General features: G+C 40.0%; 1 protein-coding gene across 1 annotated transcript in view; it reads left to right on the plus strand.

The window, feature by feature from the left end:
- The window catches only part of LOC140478424 (uncharacterized), a 361,667-nt gene that overhangs the window by 302,059 nt on the left and 34,158 nt on the right, over positions 1-25,450 (plus strand). Inside the window, exon 6 of the mRNA XM_072571690.1 lies at positions 11,163-11,208. Within this exon, the coding sequence (XP_072427791.1) occupies positions 11,163-11,208 (46 nt within the window). The remainder of the gene's footprint in view (positions 1-11,162; positions 11,209-25,450) is intronic.

Raw genomic sequence — 25,450 nt, forward strand, 5'->3', positions numbered from 1 at the left:
CTCTGCAATGCTATTGTTAACTCTAGATTTTACTGTTCCAATATACTCCAAGTTGACCTCTGACATTAAGATCATTTAAAAATCTGTTGCCCATTTCCTGATTCATACATAATCCCATTGATACACCACCCCTTTGTTTGTAGAGCTACATTGGCTCCCAGGAAAGCAACATATCTCCTTTAAAATGTTCAATCATTTATTTTCAAATTTTGCCATGGCCTTGCCCCTTTCTAACTTAGTAACCACTTCCCACACAATAAACTCTGGGGATGTCTTTTGGTATATCCGTACTCACCTAATCTATGTGCATCTCTAATTTTAATAGTTTTATTGTGCTCTGTATTCCTCCTTGTATTTTGCAATGTGCCTTGATACATCAAAATGATTGTGAAAATTGCTATAAAAATGCAAACTTTTCTTTTCATTAAGCTTTCTAACTCTTGGTCTCTTTATCTCTTCTTTAGGAAGCCACGTGGCATCTCCCCGTTTGATCACATTTTAGCCATCTGCCTGAATTATTGCCCTTAGTAGTGGAGTGTTTTGTTTTACATTACCCCTGTGAGGTGCCTTAGAATATTTTTTAATTAAAGATAACCTTTGAACATAAATTGTCTGTACTTTCACCTTATGTGCTGAATTTAAGATGAGGAATTTTTAGTAATGCTGAGCACTGCTTTCTGGTACATTCTCCATGGAAATACCTCAACCAATCAAAGACTACGTGCCAACCAATCAACCTTGTTTTATGCAGTATAAATTGTTGCTCCTTTTGAAATTTGGCATGCTTGCATCTGTCCTGATGTGTGCAGGACAAAAATCTTTGACAACATTCATTTTTTCACTAATTAAGGAACTTGTTCTGCAGACCTTGTTTGCTTTATTCAGTTCTGTCACTCAAAACATTTGCAAAAACCAAAAGAACTGCCAATGCTGAAAGTCAGACATTCTGAGGAAGGGTCACTCGACCCAAAATGTTAACTCTAATTTCCCTCCACAGATGCTGCCAGATCAGCTGTAATTTTCCAGCAGTTTCTATTTTTGTCTTTGATTTATAGCATCTGCAGTTGTTCCGCTTTAGTATATTTAGTACTTAACTCACTGCCACTTCTCTTCTAGGCATGCCAACCTTGAATACTGGATTAGTGGTGCTGGAAGAGCACAGCAGTTCAGGCAGCATCCAACGAGCAGCGAAATCAACGTTTCGGGCAAAAGCCCTTCATCAGGAATAAAGGCAGTGAGCCTGAAGCATGGAGAGATAAGCTAGAGGAGGGTGGGGGTGGGGAGAGAGTAGCATAGAGTACAATGGGTGAGTGGGGGAGGAGATGAAGGTGATAGGTCAAGGAGGAGAGGGTGGAGTGGATAGGTGGAAAAGAAGATAGGCAGGTCGGACAAGTCAAGGAGACAGTAACTGAGCTGGAAGTTTGAAACTAGAATGAGGTGGGGGAAGGGGAAATGAGGAAGTTGTTGAAGTCCACATTGATGCCCTGGGGTTGAAGTGTTCCGAGGCGGAAGATGAGGCGTTCTTCCTCCAGGCATCTGGTGGTGAGGGAGCGGCGGTGAAGGAGGCCCAGGACCTCCATGTCCTCGGCAGAGTGGGAGGGGGAGTTGAAATGTTGGGCCACGGGGCGGTTTGGTTGATTGGTGCGGGTGTCTCGGAGATGTTCCCTAAAGCGCTCTGCGAGGAGGCGCCCAGTCTCCCCAATGTAGAGGAGACCACATCGGGAGCAACGGATACAATAAATGATATTGGTGGATGTGCAGGTGAAACTTTGATGGATGTGGAAGGCTCCTTTAGGGCCTTGGATGGAGGTGAGGGAGGAGGTGTGGGCACAGGTTTTACAGTTCCTGCGGTGGCAGGGGAAAGTGCCAGAATGGGAGGGTGGGTCGTAGGGGGGTGTGGACGGTCCTGCTGCCAGACCTGCTGAGCTTTTTCAGCAATTTCTATTTTTCTCTCAAAACTTTTGTGTTCATTTAGATAACTAATGCAAGTCTTAGAGTAAAACCTTTTGTGCCATTGAGTGCACAGCAACGGATCCTGCAGACATTGCTCATACATGACCTCAATAAGTATACACAAGTGAGTCATTTTTTTAAAAGTACTTGCTAATATTTATTTCTCAATTTTTGGAGAGGCAGAACTTCTCAAAGCAACACAAAACAAGAGATTAACAATTTTTGTCGTCATTTTTGCTCAATATTGTTCACTCTTTCTAGCCATCCACCTTATTGGTTGTAATTGTTAAAACAGTCCAGAATGTGACCCAGAAAATAGTATCTATAAAATAACATGGCACTATAGCCCCACCAGCTGGTGAGTGCTGAGATCAGAGATCTTATAAACAATGTTCTTGTTTAAGGCTTACACTTCTACTTGGCAGCTTTAGGTAAATTTATTATGGAATTTATTTTACAATTTAAACAGGCATGTCTTGTCATACTCTTGGTCTCGAGTATTTATTTTGCTTTCGTATGGTTATATTTCTGACTTGACATTTACCCATCATAATGGCTTAATTATCATTTTACACCTAACGACTGGGTCTTTACACAACAGTGACACACTCTTGATTGTCAATAGTGCTATTCAAACCAACCTGACTACTGCAAGGACTATGTGGGACACAGCTATTCTGAACAAACACTACAGATTTGGTTAAATTAACTATAATGTTTAAATGAATGAATTGAATTCACTCAACTTTATATTTGGGATATAAGCATATTCAGCTAGAAGCAGGAGTGCACAGAGATTTGGTGCTAATTACACTAGCAAGAATCTTTGCAAATCTTAAACAAATTGTTTTGTGCAGTTCATGAAAGCATTTGCAATACCTCTGTAGAAAGAGCTTGTGCTTCTGATGAGGACTGTTTATTAATGATTCTAATAGGCAGGGAAACTGAATTCCTACCCTTGGGAACTTGTGTCCTTATGAAATACAATTGCTATGAGACTTTCTGATTATTTCATTGGCTTTAGCTTACTATTCTGTTGCCATGGTTGCAAATACACCGAGGAGTCTGAAACTAAGATCATTGCTAACAAAGAATGTATCTTTATACAATGGCATCAGATCATGTCAGACAGCATCACCATAATTAAAAGCACCCTGATGTGGCCAAAAACATGGGGTAAAGTATGCAGTTAATGTCTTGACAGGGAGCTTACATAACAAGCGTTGTATTAGCATCAGTGACAATGTAAGTAAACACATCACAACATCTCATAAACTGAAATTAATCAGGATGCTCCTGTGTGTTTTACAGTTGTCTGCATCTCTCATGTCTATAGGTGAAGCTCTGTAATCCACATTGTTTGTTTTTCTGAGGCATATGATTTGAATTTCCATAAATCACTTATTGGTCCTGGAGGATATCAGGTGCCTTAATGTGACAATAATGATGTCCCAGGAGGTGTTAATTGATTTTACACTATTAGTGGGGTAATTTGGCGTCCAAAGAAGCTTTTAGTTTATGGACTACTGATTTTCTGCCTAGGTAGTATTACTGCTAATGAGCAGAAAACAAAGTGACCCAACTAAAAGAATAGGAGCAATAACCGCAGAAAGATTTCACAGGATTGGTGACGACTCTTTTTGAAAGCACAATGGTGTTTCAATATAATGTAAAATGCACACCATTTTCAAAAACTAATTTCTTAATTCCAAATAACAAAACCTTTCCAATCACTGAGTACTAAAAGATTTACAATAAAACATGCATATTAATTTATTTCCATCATCACTTTGGTACAACCATCTCATCCAATAACCAGTATTGTGAACAATATTCAGGTACATGATTTCACCACTTAAAATTATATAAATCTGTACCTGAAGGATGTAGACATCCAAAACTTTATAACATGAATGGGTTCTAGGTTCAAAAGTGAAAGATTATGCAAAGAGAGCTGTATTCTCAAGAAACCAGTTATCAATTTAACAATTTATCCAATGTAGTACATATTCTACAGTGTCTTGCAAAGCTTTTCTTTCTATAGGCACAAATTTAGCATCACCCTTTCATACTAACACACTGAGTCAATATACACAAATATGACACGGAAGATATTAAATTTTTTAGAAATGATTTTCTGACAATTTTTGCTTTATTTTGTAAAATGTATTGACATTAATTCTTAACGATAGTAGTTTTCTCACCAATACTATTTCCTAATGCCTACCGTAGGTTGTTTGTCCATCTTGCCACCTGATCAATCTTCAGCTCTGTCAAATGGAAATGTAAAGCTTGAACCTTGCTAGACAAGGAACAAAGCCAATTCTAGGACATGTATAAAGGAGGCCTGGGGATTTGCACACTACAGCAACAAGAGGGGCTGTTCATGATCAGAATCTTGCTGCATGAAAAAAGAACTATAAAAGTCCCCCTTTCTTATATAGGAGTAAATGGAGGAAGCATTCTGATGACTGTTTGTAACAAGATTGCAAATGCACTCTTTTTGAATATATTTGCCATTACACAAAGTGACCAGAGAAATTATTCCCCTCAAACCTTAAATGACGACTTTTAGAATAAATCCATGCAAAAAATAGAAAAAATACACTTGTTTCAAAATGTCATGAATTATTGTAATTAAAATTGAAAAGATATATTAATGTGTCTCAAGAGTATGAAATAAAATATGTACTAATTTCTTTATATTGATATATTATTTTGTGTGCTGAAAATGTGTTGCTGGAAAAGCGCAGCAGGTCAGGCAGCATCCAAGGAGCAGGAGAATCGACATTTCAGGCATGAGCCCTTCTTCAGAACCCTTCCTGAAGAAGGGCTCATGCCCAAAACTTCGATTCTCCTGCTCCTTGGATGCTGCCTGACCTGCTGCGCTTTTCCAGCAACACATTTTCAGCTCTGATCTCCAGCATCTGCAGTCCTCACTTACTCCTATATTATTTTGTATGGTAATTTTATTATGTAAGTATTACTTGATAATTTTCTGTGATGTTTAAACTCATAATGTGCTCTGCCAATACTTGTTTATATGCACATTTTGATCTTTGCTGTACAAGATGTCACACTGGATGTCTCCATTAAATCACTGGAAGAATATCATTAATAATATATCCAAGTAATTTCCATTAAAGTTATGTACATAATGTTAGATTGTCAAAGTAAACAATAATAATGATTTGTTTTACTTGGAAACTGTATAGTACATGGACTTATAATGACCTTTTCATTTTAATGATTTGTTCCAAAGGCAAACTTCAAAAACTGGAGTACAAGAACTTCGCTATATGATAATTGCACTGCATGCTGTGTGCCATAAGGAAGTGTTTTAGTGCCTCTCAGTGTAAGCAATGTAGTTATATCTGTAAACAGTTTGGTAACACATTTTGGTACCCAGTGTACGATGATCTTGTGGCTTCATCTTCTCACCTAACATTATATGTTGAGAATTAATTGATTTTACAGGCCTTATCCCATCACTGCTGCTGTTTCAGGCACCAGGGTGGGGGGTTTTGTTAAAACATTCAATATCTGTTTGAGGGAGCCATGCTGGGCACTCTCTTCCCCTACAACCACCCTGAAACCACTTTTCTGCCATCACTCACCTCTAGCCTTGGATTCAATGCCAATCCTAGGCCTTGAGTCCAAGCAGCAGCCAGCAGCTCCAAGGTGCACTGCAGTTTAGTAGAATTGTTAACCTCTGGTCAAGTCTCTGAATGGAGTAGGATGTGGCAGACTTTCCGTAAAAGAGGCAAGGCTGAGAGTCCTGCCGCCTCTTCAAGGTTCTGCAAAACATTTCTGAATGGTTTGCAGTGTTAAATTGCAAGCTGAATGTGAGATTATTCCTGCATTTTGTTCAGTCCCTGGTTAAGGTCGTGTGAAATTAGTCCTGCAGTGAAGGTTGGGCCATTGGTCCATATCAGGAAATCTGAGAGAGTCAGACTAAATACAGGGCTGTTGCTTGTCAGAATATAGTCTCTTTCTTGATGTCCCAAGAAGACCAAAGATGAGGATTTAATTAGAAATGAGGAAAACTGCAAAGTTAGGGAATGCAAGATCCTGATTTATAGCAGTGTATCTGACATTGTCTATACTAATTGAATATCCTGCTGAAGGATAAACTTGCTACTTGAAGGGCTAGGCTCAGACAATAGGCATCATGTTGAGGAATGATGAATAGGACTGTTGACAGCAAAGCCTTTTTCATCTCTTGTGTGGACAAAACTCATTAACATTGTAGGACATTTTCTGTTTCTACATCAATGATTTCCTGTCTTTTGAATGGCTCTAAAGCTTGTTACAATTTTATTGTATGATTGTTTGTGTAATAATACTTAATGAATTATGAAGATGTAGCAGTCAAGAAGAGTCTTAAATAGTGTATTAAACAAATAATCCAAGCATTAACACAACTAATCTACTAAAATGATTACAGCATTTGAAAATGCTACAATAGAATTCTTGATTGATCCTGTTGCGGATTTAACTGCGAAAAGGGATGTGGAGATGAGATATACGACTGAATTTTACCAGAACTGGCTGAATGTCATTTTTGACATGAAGGGTTTCATTAAGGGCTTTTATCCACGAGCCCTATCTTCTTGAATTTTGCTCAGTAGCTCCGCTCTGGTGCCATCCTTAAACCCCAGCCATGTGCCTGATCAAATGCTGGCAGTCATAGCTGTCCTGCCTGGTTTGTGAAATAACTCCACAGAGGCCAGTATCCTGTCACCAAGTCATTCTTTATTTACATGTAGAGAATCCTTAACACTGACCCAGTTCTCCCAGAGCCAGCTCTGACTGAACAGGATGTCTGACACTTTTGTTCTTATCTGTCAGCTCTCTGATTGGATCAGGTTAACAGACCCAATCAGGGAACTCAGATTCTCTGAGGTCTGCCTGGCTGACCTCGCTACAATCTCTACAGGTTGTCTTATTTGCTCTGGACATGTCATACAGAGGGTAGTTAGCATCTGACTTTGGAGCTCTGGAGATCTGACAAGATGAGGCATGTGGACTTTGGAGCTCTGGAGATCTGACAAGATGAGGCATGTGTATGGTCATTGCCTATGCACTGTACCCTGAAATCTGAGAGTTCTGGAGGTCCAAAAGAGTAAATGTCAAGCTGGGATCACCAGGTTACTGCTCTAACTTTCATGTCTATCTATATTACAATCTATATTAATGACTTGGGGATAGAAAGTGCTCAGCTAAATATGTAGATGTCACTAAACTTGGTGGAAAAGTAAGTTGCAATTAAGAAATGACAAATTTACAAATGGATCTTGGTAGGTTAGGTAAATGGACCAAAGTTTAGCAGATGAAGTTTAATGTGGATAAGTACAAAGTTCTCCATTTTGGTGAGAGGAATAGAAAGGCAACTTATCTAAATGAAGATAAACTTCAGAGTGCTTCTCCGAAGAGGTATCTGGATGTCCTTGTGTATAAATTGCAGAAAACTGGCATGCATGTTCAGCGGCTAATAAGGAAGGCAAATGGAATTTTAGTTCTTATGGTTAAAGGAACAGAGCATAGTTGTAGGGAAGTGTTGCCATAATGGTACAAAGCATTAATGAGACTGTACCTCAAATACTACATAGAAGTTTGGCCCCATTACCAAATGAGAGGGGAGATGCAGTTATATTGCAGGCAGTTCAGAGGAGGTTCATTAGCTTGACTCCAGAGATGATGTATTTCTCTTATGAAGAGAGATTGAGCAGTTAAGGCTGATACTCCTGAGTTTAGAAGAATTACAAGAGAGGTAATTGAAGTACTATATATAAGCTGCTAAATAAGGTTGATAAATTAGGCATAGCAATGTCTCCTTATGTGGGGCAATCTGGAACAACATGGAATAGCTTTAGGATAAGAGTCGCAGATTGAAAATAGAGATAAGGAGAAACTACTTCTTTCACAGTTGTGAATCTGTGGAATTAATTGCCCAAGTGCAGTGTATGCTAAGATGTTGAGTATTTTTATGGAGGAGATAGACAGATTTTTAATAGTAATGGGTTGATGGGTTATGGGGAGTGGGCAGGAAAGTGCTGTTGAGTTTGAAATGAAATCACTCATGGTCGTATCAAGTGATAGAGCAGGCTCAAAGTGCTGAATGGTCTACTCCTGTTCCTAGTTCTTATGTATATGTATGTCGGGAATTGTCACCATCTAGTTTTTATCCAGCAAGTGGGAGAATGGGGAACTGCGTATTAATAAAGTGACATGTTACATACCAATGGCATTGTGTGTGTGTGGATAACATTTGCTCATGGCAAGAATCTCAGTGTTGGGTCTTTTAATGTGGGGAAGCTGTTCTGCTGAAGCTACCAAGTGGTTCTGGTTTTCCAGAAAACTCTCCTACTCTACCAATTTCCAAAGGATTAGCCAAAAGATCTATAACAGACAATCAATCTGTTTTGCCACATTATGATACAACTTCCACAGCCATAAAGCCTTAAGGTGGGATTTAAACTTGGAGCTGTCAAGGACTAGCAGCATTTGTGGCACAAACATTATGAGTTGAGAAAGTATTTTTGAATAAAGCATGTGATTAATGTTTGGTCAGTGAAAGGGCAGATGTTTTGATGAGCAAGGGCCAGGAGGGATTGTCTGAGGGATGTTTCAAGGCAGCAGGCCTCCAAGAAGAGTCTTGCAAGCTGTCTGAAATAAGATGACAAATGTTGTAAATGTAACCTCTATTCACGCAATTGTTATACAACGCAGAGTGATGTTCAATTACCTCAACAAAATGGCAAAGATGTATTGAAATTCTGTCAATATATATTCATGATCAATTCTGCAGTTTCATTTTGCCCATTGTGCTTTGTCCTTAAAGCAGCTATATGTTACATGAGCTCTTTTCTGTCCATGGCAACTCATCAAAACTAAGAAAGGTCATGCTGATATCTCCACCCACTATTGTAATTCACAGAGATCACAAATTAACTGTTCTTATGCTTGTTTTCTTGAGGCAGCTTGAAATCACATGGCTTTGAAGCTTTGGAGTCTTCCTGGAATGATTGCAGTTTTCTGTCTGAGGCCTTCTACTGTTCTTGATTATTTTGGATCATATGGAGGAGGAGCAGAGGAAGCAGACACATCTCATGAGACACCATGATCACAGACTAAATGAAACTCATTACTACCCCACACTATAAAATCATACTGGTAGCAAATATCTTCTGAGGCCCTGTTAAAACAGCTGTGCATGCACAGACTGCTTCACCAAGAAAATGACCACCTCAGACTCCTGCAGAATGTTGTTAGTGGGAACTATGGTCATGACAGCCTTTGCAGCCTATGGCTCCAGTTATTTCATTTTGGCTCTGGAGGCCTCTGTAACATCAGCTAAAGAGCTGTTACAGCCTTTGCTCAACAAATGTGAGGTGACCATTGTGCTTGTTTTGAATAAAATGAGGAGGGAGAGCATCAAGCTTCTTCCCCAAACTTATATTCCTCTTCTTCACCAATTTCCTGACTTTGCAAGTACCTAAGGGCAAGATGTGTTTTGAAACCATTTTCAAATTAAAATTAACTTGGTAAAATTGATCACAAGCGATTTTAGAAGAGAAATTTCATTGACCTCAGCGCTGGTTCAAGCATTGAGCTATGGTGTACTCTGCCATTTTGTAAGGCAATGTAATTAATATGTAGAGTGAACCTTAATTTGCTGCCCCACATTATCTCCTGAATATCCACTGCCTCAAATTTAAGATCTCTGTTTTCAAGTTCAAATTGCTTCATGGCTCCATTCCTCTCTCACTCTGTAACTTTCTCCAGTTTTCAACTTCCACAAACTCTGCATCCCTCTAACTCTGATCTTGTGCATGTCCTGAAACCTCTTTGCTGCCTGCAGGTGATTGTGCCTTCAGCTGTAGACCTAAGCTCTGAGTTCAATCTCTCAGCTTTGCACTTTCCTCTCTGCTTTAAAATTAATCTCTTTGTCTGCCTGACCTTTTCCCCCTTCTGCGCATCATAGTTAACTTATTGACTTTTGTCTGTGTGCTTCTGGTAAGCATCTTGGGCTTTTGTTCTCCATTAAAGGTGCTATAATAATTTAAGATACTATTTGTCTTCCTGCTTGACCACATAGATCTGGGAGTAAGAACTAATCACCTTGGACATTCATAACCCAAGTACAGGTGAATTATTTGAAACATAAATTTGTGAATTGTTTATAAATCCGAATTTAAAAACTGAGTTATATAGAACAAAGCTTTAATTCAGTCTATAAGGCAATAATTTCTGTTCAAAATTTTAGTTAATAGTTTCTTCAATTTTCAATAATATATATTCAACTTGGAAAATAAATGGTTCTTTCTCTCATTTTACATCAATGGCAGAAATGATTTAAAAGAAATGAATGGCACAACATGATTGTCTTGAATTCCTTTTTGGAGAAATCTCAGTTGAGTTGTTTTGTTTTAAGTTTGAAACACACCTCTAATGTAGTGACAGTCCATTAAATAACAAAAGGTTATATTAAATCAAGTTTTCTATTCCTCGTAACTATTTCCTAGCATTGTATTAAGTTTCACTTTGAGTGCATGCATTTCCTGGGCAGTTCACTTCTGTGTCTGTTCCTTATTTGTTTTACACCCTATATTAATTAATGTTTCTTTTTTTTGCTTTCTGCTAAACTATTCCTTAAATTACAACACTTAATCTAACAGCTTTTTTGAGATGAAGGTCAAGAATTTTTCCCTTAATTGAAGAAAAATAAACCAGCATTTTCCTTTCATAAACACTGTTATTATTGTGCAAGTTAAAACTTCATGATTCATTTAGAAGAGGAAATTCAATAAAGTGAGACAGATGGGGTAAGGTATAAACAAAGAAATGGCATGTGCTGGAAAACACTCCATTTGGACGACATTCTAAAAAAAGTACTGAAAAATTTCAAATGGAAATTTTCACCAGCTGAAGTTTACACATTTTGCATTCCAATTTAACATTCCTATGTTAGAGTTTGGTTGATTAGAGTTTCCTTTAAGTAAAGCATGTATACTCATTTTGGAAAAAAATGAAACAATTTTTAAAACCTAAATCAATTCCAACAATTTAATTAGGAACTATGTAAATATAGAATAGTTAAAATAAATACATTGCTTTGATTTAAAAACAACTTGACAAGAAATACCATTGAGATTAAACATAGTAATTTCAAACCTGAAGTTGAAATAATTATCTTCTTTTTACAGGATCATGTGATTTCTCTGCAATCAGATGTCACCAGTATATGAAAGCGTATGTTTTTTTTATGCCATTGAGAAATTTGTGTTTGTATTATTTCTGATGAACTGACTCAGTATGATATTTGTCTCTGTCCTAATGACCACTAAGTGCCCAATACTTTACAATGCAGGAAGCTTATGTCAAACTAATTAACTTTTAATGAGAGGAAATCAACTGATTAGAATGTTTTTCTTGGCACTCTTGCCAATTAATTTTGTACACAGTCTCAAATAACTGTGGTTGGTCCTACGTACTTTCATTGGTTTGGCCGTACAGCACATAGTGGGTTGTGCGTGTCTAAGAATGTTTACTTGAGTCAATTCATTTTCAGACCTATTGTGGTGAGTTTGCTAACACAATTGTAATGGCTAATTTGAGGAAGTTTGATGGAAAGCTGCTGACATAAGTACTTCATTGTAATATTGGGGCTTACTTTTTTAGTTTATAATAATAAATGAAAGAGGTTGCTGAAGCCTAATTAAGAATTAATGATTTGGAAAACATATTGTGCATAAGTCTGTCTTCTTCAGTGTTGATAGAATTGTGCAGAGAAAAATATTCAGTTATATTTTGGTTTCAGAAAAATATTGAATGCAGATGCTTAATGTCTGATTTGATGTTTTATGGTTAGTCATACATGAATAACTTTCTAACAAACAAAACTAAGGGAGTCATATTGATTGTTTTGGCATTGATGCTGATATAATTATTTATATTAGGTAATTCTGCTGTCTAGGATTTGCAACCCAAATATGTGGACTTTGATCATCTTGCTAATTCATCATGATACCCATTTAAATATGACTAGGATGTGAAGGCAGCAGGTGTTCATTTCCTGCAATTGCCTCAGTTTCCCAGTCATTATGTAGTACTGAATGAGTATGATAAGATCACCCACATTGTCTTCAAGCTTAGTTAATTCATGGATGAAGGAAAGTATAACAACATGTGTTAGAGAGTAGCAATCTCCTGATTCTTTAAGTTCAAAATAAAAAAACAAAAACCCTAAGGAGAAATGAAGACATGAAAAAAATCAATTTTAGACAAATAATTCAATGAAGCATACAGCTTCATTAAAATATTTCTGTGGAAGACTAAAGAGGAAATGACAACTGATCCTAATTGTACCAGATCAATAGTTTCCTATACATCTCTTATATTACCCATTGACTATTGGCTTATGTTCATTTTTTGTTTTGCGCTTTAGGAAACTTATCTGTTCATTGGCTTTAGTTTCTGCATATCTAAACATTTGAGCGCATGATTAATAACAATAAGGAAAGCATTTAATATTTTCCTATTTCTTTATTTCTTAGAGAATAGTGATTTGGCTCTGTGACAAAAATGTACAGGTTGTAAATAGGTACCTGATAGAAATGTAGCATAGCCAAGCAAAGTCCGAGGTGGAAATGTGAGGAGGAAGTAGAAGGAAGAACATTGAAAGACTATATAAAATAGGGGGCACAATTCAAAGGGGGTGTACGAATCTGAGTATACATGTGCACAGACCATCAAAAATGGCAGGACGACCAGCGAGAGCAGTAAGTAGACCACACCATATCCTCAGCTTTATTAATTGGGGCATGGAGTACAAGAGCAAGGAGATTGTGTTGAACTTCTAGAAGACATTTGGAGTATTGCGTACAGTTCTGAATGCTACTCTTATAATAGAAGTGCAAACACACGAGAGAGAGTGCAGAAATAGTTTACAAGAATGGTGCCAGTGATAAGGAAGTTCAGTTATGAGATTGATTGAAAACATTGGGACTGTTCTCCTTGGAGACAAGAAGACCAAGAGGAGATCTGATGGAAGCTTTCAAAATCATGTGTGGGCTAGATTGAGTAGATAGAGAGAAACTGTTCCTACTCACAAAACAAACAAGAGTAAGATGACATAGATGTAAAATGGTCTGCAAAAGAAACCAGGGTGAAATGAGGAAAAGCTTTGTTGTTTAGTGAGTAATGGGGGTGTAGAATGCACTGTCTGGAAGGGGCTTCCTTTCATGACACTTCTATGATTCTGTGAAGTCACAATACAGTCTCCTGTATTGCTGTCTGTTAAAAGCCAGTTAAGCTCCATTTATGCATGCGTGCAAAGCTCTGGTTATCATCCAATTGCCAGTAAAATGTCCAGTAGAAAGCTAGTAGCAGTTATAGTCCCTTTCTCAAACAAGAAAAATTTAAAAATGAAGTTAAGCATATTCTGGGGCAGTCCATTTGACACTTCCAGCAAGTGCAAAACCAAATCTGTTCTGTATGGATGGTGTCTCCTCATTCTTACAGAAATGTGCCTGAGATAGCTCTGTAACTGAATTACATAAACAGCTTTGTTTGATCGATAGTCAGCATTACTTCTGATCGTTGTTGGCTGTATACTATTGTCTTCAAAGAAGAGTCATATTGAACTCAAAATGTTACCTCTATTTCTCTCTCCTCAGATCTAGAAGTAGGTTGTAGAATATGCTGAGTTTCTCCAGGGCTTTCCGTTGTTATTTGGGTCTGCACGTTAGTTATTTTATGTTTTTTTCTGAAAAATGCACCTTCAAACAAAAGGATACAGAAGTTTAGTTTAAAATTTTAACTGTGTCATTCATTATTGCTGACCATTTCAAATCCTGGCCAGAATAGACAAATAATCTGGACTCTGGTCTTAGACCCATGAATCAGCCTTGAGTAAATGTATTTAAGTAACAAGTGAGAAATTGTGATTGCTTCTGGATTTCTTATGTTCTTATAGGGATAACTCTTTTTGACTGCAACACCTCATGATGTAGTTCTGTTCAGCAATTTAACAGATAGTGAAATCCAAAAAAATGGAACCAATATGATGTGACAGTTATAACTTTGTGTTTACTTGTATGTTCACCTGTTTTGCCACTGTAATAGCAAACTAATTTTAAAATTAGATATGCTTGAAATAGCAAAACCAATGGGACATTTGCAAATATCATCCATCAAAAAGGTTGAACTGAATAGCTGGCTGTTTCAGTTAGCCTCCTTGTGAACTCAAACCTTTTTTGCTTACACATCTGCTGTGCACTTGTGTAAGCTTCAGAAGATACCATAAAAACACGCATACAGATGAACAATTTCATTAAAATGATTGAGCTGTACCAAGGATTACAGTCTTAACATCTGGGGGCAGACGTTTCTGGTGAGGCCTTCTGTGGATCTGAAACAGGCTTCTGAACTAATTCCATGGATGTACACACTTTCCTGATACTAGCTCAAATCTCAGTTTCTGGATTAGTGGTGCTGGAAGAGCACAGCAGTTCAGGCAGCATCCAGGTAGCTTCGAAATCGACGTATCGGGCAAAAGCCCTTCATCAGGAATAAAGGCAGTGACCCTGAAGTGTGGAGAGATAAGCTAGAGGAGGGTGGGGGTGGGAGAAAGTACTATAGAGTACAATGGGTGAGTGGGGGAGGGGATGAAGGTGATAGGTCAAGGAGGAGAGGGTGGAGTGGATAGGTGGAAAAGAAGATAGGCAGGTAGGACAATCCGGACAAGATATGGGGACAGTTACTGAGCTGGAAGTTTAGAACTAGGGTGAGGTGGGGGAAGGGGAAATGAGGAAACTGTTGAAGTCCACATTGATGCCCTGGGGTTGAAGTGTTCCGAGGCGGAAGATGAGGCGTTCTTCCTCCAAGCGTCTGGTGGTGAGGGAGCGGCGGTGAAGGAGGCCCAGGACCTCCATGTCCTCGGCAGAGTGGGAGGGGGAGTTGAAATATTGGGTCACGGGGCGGTGTGGTTGATTGGTGCAGGTGTCCCGGAGATGTTCCCTAAAGCACTCTGCTAGGAGGCGCCCAGTCTCCCCTATGTAGAGGAGACCGCATCGGGAGCAACGGATACAATAAATGATATTAGTGGATGTGCAAGTAAAACTTTGATGGATGTGGAAGGCTCCTTTAGGGCCTTGGATGGAGGTGAGGGAGGAGGTGTGGGCGCAGGTTTTACAGTTCCTGCGGTGGCAGGGGAAAGTGCCAGAATGGGAGGGTGGGTTGTAGGGGGGTGTGGACCTGACCAGGTAGTCACGGAGGGAACGGTCTTTGCAGAAGGCGGAAAGGGGTGGGGAGGAAATATATCCCTGGTAGTGGGGTCTGTTTGGAGGTGGCGGAAATGTCGGCGGATGATTTGGTTTATGCGAAGGTTTGTAGGGTGGAAGGTGAGCACCAGGGGCGTTCTGTCCTTGTTATGGTAGGAGGGGTGGGGTCTGAGGGCGGAGGTGTGGGATGTAGACGAGATGCGTTGGAGGGCATCTTTAACCACGTGGGAAGGGAAATTGCGGTCTCTAAAGAAGGAGGCCATCTGGTGTGTCCTATGGTGGAACTGGTCCTCCTGGGAGCAGATACGGCGGAGGCGGAGAAATTGGGAATACGGGATGGCATTTTTGCAAGAGGTAGGGTGGGAAGAGGTGTAATCCAGGTAGCTGTGGGAGTCAGTGGGTTTGTAAAAAATGTCAGTGTCAAGTCGGTCGTCATTAATGGAGATGGAGAGGTCCAGGAAGGGGAGGGAGGTGTCAGAGATGGTCCAGGTAAATTTAAGGTCAGGGTGGAATGTGTTGGTGAAGTTGATGAATTGCTCAACCTCCTCGCAGGAGTACGAGGTGGCGCCAATGCAGTCATCAATGTAGCGGAGGAAGAGGTGGGGAGTGGTGCCGGTGTAATTACGGAAGATCAACTGTTCTACATAGCCAACAAAGAGACAGGCATAGCTGGGGCCCATACATGTGCCTACGGCTACGCCTTTGGTCTGGAGGAAGTGGGAGGATTCAAAGGAGAAATTGTTAAGGGTGAGGACCAGTTCGGCCAAACGAATGAGAGTGTCAATGGAAGGGTACTGTTGGGGATGTCTGGAGAGGAAAAAACGGAGGGCTTGGAGGCCCTGGTCATGGCGGATGGAGGTGTAGAGGGATTGGATATCCATGGTGAAGATGAGGCGTTGGGGGCCAGGGAAACGGAAGTCTTGGAGGAGGTGGAGGGCGTAGGTGGTGTACAAATGTATGTGGGGAGTACTGCTACCAAACTAATGTTGGTACGTTTCTTTAAAGAAGGGTTGGAGATGCAGGTCAACTTGAACTTAGCCTGACTTGCTCAGCAATATATGGTCATTGTTTGAATATGGGTAGATGGGTTCAGAGATGCTTGGACCAGCCAACTTTACACCTATTTACTTGAGGATGCTACAAAGCTAGCAGGAAGGCCTAGAGATATCTCATACACAGCCTTCCTGCAGCAAGTCTAATTCATGACTACTGAGATCATAGACACATCCTAGCATCCTCTGGGCTCCCTGGCATATTCATATTGTGTGTGCTGTGATACTAATCACTACCAGCTTAACATTGGGGTAGTTTTGTTGCCACCAACCTCTTTCCTTGAATGGGTCTAAGGATCCATTTGATTTTCTGCGGTAGAGGAAAATCAAAAATGAGTCTGAACAGAAAGAGTTCAAACAAAACTCGAGGTAGTTTATTATATCTAAACAAATTAGATCAGACAATGTTGTAAAATCCTATTGGGAGACACGTGAATTTAGATCTTCATCCTACAAGATCCTAAGATGTGATACCTTTTCTCCTCCCCACTTCTTATGACATCCTCAGATTTGGTGGAGTTTAAAGCAAGCTCCAACAATAACCATTTCAGCAGCATTACCACATCTATCTTCCTAAGCACTTTTTTTTTAGAATTCCTACAGTGTGGAAACAGGCCCTTCAGCCCAACAAGTCCACACCAACTCTTCAAAGAGTATTCCACCCAAGCCCATTCCCCTACATTTACTCCTGACTAACCTATACCTCCCTGAACACCAAAGGCAATTTAGCATGGTCAATCCACCTAACCTGCACATCTTCGGATTGTGGGAGGAAACGGGAGCACCCGGAGAAAACCCACACAGACATGGGGAGGAGGTGCAAACTCCACATAGACAGTTACCTGAGGCTGGAATTGAACACAGGTCCCTGGCGCTGTTAGGCAGCAATGCTAACCACTGAGCTACCGTGCCACTCCTTACATGGTTAATATTTATAAATTCATGTATATGACTGCTTCATGTATATAAGCCTAATCTCCACCCACTAACCCCCCACCCACTAACACCACCACCACCAATCTTCTGCTTTCACAAATTCAGGTACAATTCTTCAGAACATATTATCTTCAGAGTTGGGAGACTAGTGTGTCTTTGGCTTGACAGCTATTGATCCCGCTACATCGGAGGACCTCTGTTACCTCTCTGTCCTTCACTGAGGACATTGTTTCTTCTAAACTAGGTAGTTGGTCCTTTCCATTCTCTGGAGGATTCTTACCTCCTGAATTTCTTTAGCAGAGGAAATCTTCCCTTGTTGAATCATTTGCTTCATAACACCAGTTGGAGGCCTGAATCTCAAGAATTTCCATTGTGGACAAAGCTACACTGTTTGAACAGGTATTTCCTTATTTGTGGATCAGGCAATTTCTTCTTGATTGTGTCTGAATCTGTGGCTGTTTGCCAATCCATTGTAGTATTGGCTCTCACTGAGTAAGGCTGGCATGTGGTGCCTCACGGATGCCCTGTTTTGGGCTGTCAGATTTGCTCTGAGCCTGTCCCATTTAACATGATGGCCGAACCACAAAACATGAGGGAGAATAAAACACTTTGTGTCGATGAGCAGGTGGTGATTACTGCTACCGAGCTGATGTTAAACAGATGTGATCTGATATGCTGATTGGTGAGACTGAGTCAAGTAGGTTTTTCCTACTTGTTGATTCTTCCACTATCTGGGGCACAGGCCCAATCTTACAGATATGCCCTTCAGCCTTGAGCAGAATTGCTGCTGATGATCCATTTTTCATGATGGATGTACACCTGAAGTAAATTGTGTGCCTTTGCTACCTTCTGTACTTCAATATGGAGGTGTACTGATCCATCAGCTGAGGAAGGATGGTAGGTGGTAATCCATAGGGGTTTCCTGTGCCTGATGCCATAAGACTTTGTGTGATACAAAGTTCATTAACCATTCCAGCAGTTTATCCTGTGTTGTTTGACGTCTTTATTCAAACAGGGATACCTACCAGTGTCATGGCAACTAGCTGATACCTTGACACTGGCAAAAAGTCCTTCAGTATCTGTCACACCATTCACTGAGGAATTTTGCAATTTGAAACAACAACTAAAAACGCCTAACAGTGGTAGAATTGTAGTAACTATTAAAAGAATTAGCCAGCAGGTAATGTTTAATGTGATGGATCATTAATAGCACTGGGGGTAGGAATCTTAATGATCCATACAATGCGGTGAAAATTAGTGGGAAGTCAAAGCTTTTAAAAGCCAACAGAGGGCAGAGCCATAAAAAATGCCATAAGGAGGGAGAAGATGAAATATGAGAGTAAGCCAGCTAATAATATAAAAAAAGACTGCAATAGTTTTTTTTAGATATCTAAGAGGTAAAAGAGACACAAGAACAGACTTTGGACTTTTAGATAAGGCTGGAGAAGTAGGAATGGAAAATAAAGAAATAGCAAAGGAACTGAGTAGGTATTTTGCATTAGTTTCCACAGTGGAAGACACCAGCAACATACCAGAACTTGGAGAGTCAGGAAACAGAGGTGAGTGTAGTGACCATCAGTAAGGAGGAGTTGTTGGGAAGCTGAAAGGTCTGAAAGTGGATAAATCACTTGGACGCAGACACCTCAGAGTTCTGAAGGAGACAGCTGAGGAGATGCTAGCCGTTTGGATGGTGATCTTTCAGGAATCACTGGAGTCCAGAGGACTGAAAAATGGTGAATGTAATACCCCTGCTAAGAAGGGAGGAAGACTGAAGACAAGAAACTATAAGCCTGTTAGCCTGACTATAAGTCACTTGGTAATACTTTAGAGTCTATCATTAAGGATGGGATTGCGGAGTAATTGGAAGTGTACAGTAAAATAGGGCTGAGTGAGTACGGCTTTTTCAAGGAGAGATCATGCCTGGCATGTAGAATTCTTTGAGGAAGTAACAAGCAAGTTAGACAAAGGAAAGCCAGTGGATGTGATCAATGTGGATTTCCAGAGGCCTTTGACAAGATTCCACACAGGCAGTTGCTAAATAAGACAAAAGTCCATGGTTAAAGGCATGATACTGGCATGGATAAAGGAGTGGGTGACTGGCAGAAGGCAGAGAAGAGAGATAAAGAGGTCTTTTCACGATGGCAGCCAGTGACTAGTGGAATTCTGCAGGGCTCTGTGTGGGACCATAACTATTCATATTATTCGAAAATGATCTGAATGAAAGAACTGAGGGAATTGTTGCTCAGTTTGCAGACGACACAAAGATAAGTGGAGGAAGAATAGTGTTGAGGAATCGGGGAACCTGCAGAAAGACTTGAATGAGCTAGCGCAAAGGAGTGGCAGATGGAATACAGCGTGGGAAAGTGTGAGGTTATGCACTTTAGTAGGAAGAATAGAGGCATAGACTATTTTCTGAACGGGGAAAGACTTTGGAGATCTAAAGCACAAAGTCCTAGTTCAGGATTCTCTAAGGTGAACATACAGATTTAGTTGGCAGTCAGGGAAGGCAGATGCAATGTTACCATTCATTTAAAGCAGAGATGTTGAGGCTTATAAGGCTCTGGTTAGACAACATTTAGAATATTGTGAGTAGTTTTGGGCACTGTATCAAAGGAAGGATGCGCTGGCCTTGGAGGGATTCATCAGGAGGCTCACAAGAATGATCCTGGGGGTAAAGGTCTTGTCATGTGAGGAGTGGCTGAGGACTCTGGGTCTGTACTCGATGGAGTTTAGAAGGATGAGGGGATGATCTCATTAAAACTTATAGAACGCTGAGAGGTGTGTATAGAGTAGACATGGAGAAGAAATTTCCATCAATGAAAGAGATTAGGTCCCCATGGCACAGGTGAAGGGACAAACATTTGAACTGAAATAAGGAAGAATTTCTTCAGCTAGAGGGTGGTTGATCTGTGGAACTCATTGCTGCAGAAGGCTGTGGTGCCAACTCATTGAGTGTATTTAAGACGGAGATAGCCTTGACTGGTAAATGGATAAGAGTTACAGGGAGAAGGCAGGAGAATGGGGTTGAAAAACTTATCAGCCACGATTGAATGGCAGTGCAAACTAGATGGGCCAAATTATCTAATTCTGCTTCTATGCATTATGGATTTTCTTCAGCAGGGCATGGATAAAAGGCAGTGTTGGCTTTAACATCAAGTTCCAAATGTTTCAGTTGACATCCAATTAATATGTTGATGTCATAATCTGCTCTGCATATTTCTGCTGGGCATTTTCTGCACATGTTGCATCAATATGCTGTCTAACATGATTCATTCCATAATGCTGCATAAGCCATTTTGGAGTTCAAAGTCCCCAATTTCTCACACCTCACAAATTCACTTGTGATTTAATCCAACCTGAATTAATAGCCCAAAAGATTCCTCTTTCTGATAGTTATGGAGTAGGAGGAAATCATTTACAAACAAAAATTGCATACAGTTTAGCAATATCAAAATTCTTGAGCCTTTTGACAAGGCAATTGCTGGAATTATGCTTCCTTTGGTGTCTGCACCTAGGTGCATGTGACTCAGAAAAAAACTGAGTCCAAAATGAGGTGTAATTCCTTCACTCAGCTGTAGTTCAGTTGGAAGCAGTTTAGCCTCCAGGTCAAAAGGATGTGGATTCAATTCCAACTCCAAATACTTGAGCATAATAATCTAGCCTGATGTCCCATTCAGTACTAGGAGACAATGGTACTGTTGGAGGTAGCAATGTTTGAATGAGGCATTAAATTGAGGCCTAATGTTCTCTCGGGTGAATATGAAATAATTCAGGGCACTATTTTGAAGAAGAACACAGATACTTCTGGTATGATGGTCAATATTGGCCCTCAATTAACTTCATGAAAGCTGATCTGGTCATTTTTACATTGGTCTGTGTAGAAGCTTGCTGTAGATGTTGCCTCCTGCAACTCCTTTATTACAGCGATGAATACACTTCAGAAGTACTTCACTGGCTGTAACAGGCATTGGACCAGCCTAATTGTGGAAATAATTGCAGAAATACAGTATAAATTCAACCCCTTTTTTTTCTGTTTTCAAGCCTATTAAGTGACAATAGCATTTGAGAAGAACCATGTGGATGGTCACTAGACATGACAAAAATATAACACAATATTCTCAATTCCTTTGAAGTTACAATTAAACTTATTTTGGAACATTGAAAAGGGGGCTTTAGTTTGCACTGCTTCTATGTTGTGCCTGACATTACTGTGCTTTATAGGAATATTGGGCATCAAGATTTTAAAAATTGCTTCTTTGAATACTGATATAAACTTGCTGACCAGAAAATCTCTTTCGCTCATCCCTCAAAAAGACAACATGCTTAAACTGAAGTCTGTTTATTTTAATTATGTTGTAATGCTGAAAGGCATTAATAGGACACAAATGTGTTTTCGTAATTCAACAAAAATGACTGAAAGTCACATGATCCAGTTCATATGCTCAGATAGGCTTCTGATTACATCATGTAATGATTATTTAACCATTCAATTCAATTCAATTCAACTTGACCTGACTGCACAGGCAGTAAAAAAAACAATTTTCCAGAATGACAGAAATGAATAATGCTCATTTTAGTAGCTAATTTAAGAAAAAGTTTCAATATGATCTTATCTAGGCAAGAGTCTTTTTGCTAATTAAAATACCTCTGTGTTAATCTATGCTCTTTCCTCTAATCTAAAACATGGTAGAACATTGATTAGCAGATATCGCACCGACTTTTGTCAATGGATTTTAATCCCTGTGTATGTAATAAAACCACCTTTACACTCAAAACTTGAATTTAAACAGTTTTTTTGGAGTTTCAATGTTTACTGTGTCCACTCATATATGTCATCTTGACACTCCTGCTCTGCAATGTTATGAAGAGTATTTTCAAATAAAAGTACTTACAGATCCTAACCATGGAAGGAAAAGTAAATTTGCATTTGTAAAATTTCTTTTACACCCAAGTACAATGATTCCAAATCTAAGGACATGGCACCTAAGTAGGATTGGTGAATTAAACTTGGGGGTTGCAAGTCCCAAACCCATAATGGGAGGCAGTGGAGTGCCGTAGGGTCAAGGTAGGCAATTGCAGAAGTACTAAACATAGGGCCAGGCTCATTGGCCAAATATTCTATCAATCAGGGTGGTTCGTGTCCAGAGGATCAAACCTCCTGAAGGCCATTCCCATGTAGATAAATGAACCATTTGCTCATTAAGAAGAGCCAGAACCAATGATGATCCTTCTTTCTTTCTTATTTACCTGGTGTCCTGGACCATTCTGTCAGAGACTGCTCCAGCTGGTGAGTTTAATATAGCTGCAATTAGCTCTTTCCCCACCTTATTCCCCCACCCCAATCAATGTTAACTCCCTGATGCTGCCAGTAGCTTCTTTCCCCTTGATGCCTGAATTTCTCTGCTCAGTGCACCTCATCACCAATAGTTCCAAACTTCTTCTTGTCTTCGATGTCTGAGGTCTGCTCTTAATGGTCCGCTTCCACAATGTAGGGATTCTCAGTTTAGCACATAATCACGAAGGCTAATGAGATGCTAATCTTTATTACAATAGGAATTGAACATAAATATAAGCAAGTATTGCTTCAGTTGTATAAAGACTTGGTGAGACCACACCTTGAATACTGTATGCAGTTTTGGACTCCTTATAAATGTATTGCAGGCAGTTCAAAGGAGATTTACTAGACTGATACTTGGGCTGAGTGGGTTGTCTTATCACAATATGTTGGACAGCATGAACTTTTATCCAGCTGAGTTTAGAAAAGTGAGGAGTAACTAGGTTGAAGCATATACGATCCTGATTGGTCTTGACAAGGAAGATGTAGAAAGAATGTTTCCTCTTGTGAGTCAGTCCTGAACATTATCTGAAAAATAGGGCTCACTACAGATGCGGAGAATTTCTTTCCTTTCAGAAGATCGCACAACTGGACTGAAAACAACGAATGTTGGAGATCACAGCAGCATCCATGGAAAGAGAACAGGCTGGAACTGGAACTGCCTCAGAAATTGATGAAAGTGGAGTCTTTGAATATTTTTGACCGGAGTGGATGGATCCTTGTTAGGCGAGGAAATCAAGAGTTTTTAGGGGTGAATGTGAATGTGGAATTTGAAATGCAGGAAGGTCAGCCACAACCTTATTGAAAGGCGGAACAGATTCAAAGGGCTGAATAGCCCACTTCTCTTTTTTTCAGATTACCTACAGTGCAGAAACAGGCCCTTCAGCCCAACAAGTCCACACCGACCCTCCGAAGACTCACCCAGTCCCATTGCCCTCTGACTAATGCATCTAACACTACGGGCAATTCAGCATGGCCAATTCACCTGACCTGCACATCTTTGGACTGTGGGAGGAAACCAGAGCACCCGGAGGAAACTCACGCAGACACGAGTTGTTCCTATTTTGTATGTTCATATGTTTGTAATGAACCAACTTCAGTCGGTAAAGTAATAAAATAAAATAAAATAAAGAATGAAGGGTGACAGTGATCTGAAAGATACAAAAAACAAAATTGATTTAGAATTTCAGCATGTTTACTAGCATCTGTGAAGAGAAAACTGACCTTACCAGTGAGCCTTCTTCAGAATTAATAGGCAAACTGAAGTCAATTGCAAGCATGCTTTCCAAGTTCATATGGCAAAGAAGCGTGAATAATCCAGCAACGTTTTCAAAGACAGTTGTGAAGGAGCAGAAATATACATCCAAATCAGACATGATGCAAGTCAACTGTGCTACAAAGCGAGGAGGGTCCTTATGTTTTCAAAACCCAGGTTAAGCAGGAATTAAAGAAACTTAAGAGAAGTATTTTAACAGTGAAAACTGATTGCATTAGAAAACAAAACTGACAAAAAAGATAAAACTGTACGATTATGCGGAGATGCCAAAGTGACAATTACCCAGGCTTTTGCTGTGAAATTGCTTCCACATTAGACTTCTAAAGGTGTGTTTTCAGGGGTTAGCTTCATCAAAGGTATTCGATCTGGTCACCATAAACAACGAGGCAATCTCAGTTCCTTCAAGCCTGCAAATTCTCCTTAACATCTGTGGCAAGACTAAAATTAGGAGAGCAACAGCCTGACATAGTCATTCTCATGGAATTGTACTTTGCAGATCATGTCCCAGACACCACTCCCACCATCCCTGGATATGTCGTATCCTTCGCTGGCAGGAGAGACCCAGCACTGATGGAGACACAGGTGCCAAAGTGTGACTTCCCACTTGCCTGGATATGTGCAACCCCAACAACTCTCAAGAAGCTTGACATCATCCAGGACAAAGTGTCTGCTTGATTGGCAACACATTCCTTCCCACAATGATTCTTGGTAGCAGTACGAAGTATGATCTTGAATATGCATTGCAGCAGTTCACCAAGACAACATTTTCCAAATGCATGACTATCACCATTTAGAAGCTCAAAGGCAGCAGTTACATGGAAACACCATCACGTGCAAGTTTCTCTCCAAGCCACTCACTATCCTGACTTGGAAATATATCACCAATCCTTCACTCTCATTGGGTCAAATCCTGTAATTCCCTCCCTAAAAGCATTGTAGGCCTTCCTCTACTAAATGGCTACAATGGTTCAAAAAGACACCTCAACACCACCTTCTCCAAAGACAAATAGAGATGAGTAATCAATCCTTGCCCAGCCAGTGAAGCCCAAATGCCATGATTGAATAAAAAAGAAACTCAATATTGAATTTCATCTATGCTTACAGACAGGTTAATGTGGTTCAAAAGAGTCAGCCGTAACTCAGAATCAACATGCACAAGCTTACACTCCTTCGCAAAGTTGCCCTATGGTGCAAGATTTTCTTCAAAATTCCTCCACGCTACAATGGATAATATTTTACCAAAAATGTTGCACTGCTTGCACTATCACAGTAATGTACTGGCTGCAACCACAAGACAGGAAAAAAATATTCACATCACATGGCAGCTTGGTTAGCAAACTAGAAGTGTTTAGGATTGATACATCCTTGGCAGCATGGAATAAAAGGAGAAAGTGAGAATTGCAGATGCTGAAGACCAGAGTTGAAGAGTGTGTTGCTGGAAAAACACAGCTAGTCAGGCAGCATCCGAGGAGCAGGAGAGTAAATGTTCCGAGCATAAGGTCTTCATCAGAAATGAGGGGGTGGCCCAAGGGGAGGGGGTGGGATTTGGGGGAAGGTAGCTAGGAAATAACGTGATAGGTCAGGGAGGAGGGTGGAGCGGATAGATGGGAAG

This window comes from Chiloscyllium punctatum, chromosome 6, assembly GCF_047496795.1.
Source record: "Chiloscyllium punctatum isolate Juve2018m chromosome 6, sChiPun1.3, whole genome shotgun sequence".
Lineage (NCBI taxonomy): Eukaryota > Metazoa > Chordata > Chondrichthyes > Orectolobiformes > Hemiscylliidae > Chiloscyllium > Chiloscyllium punctatum.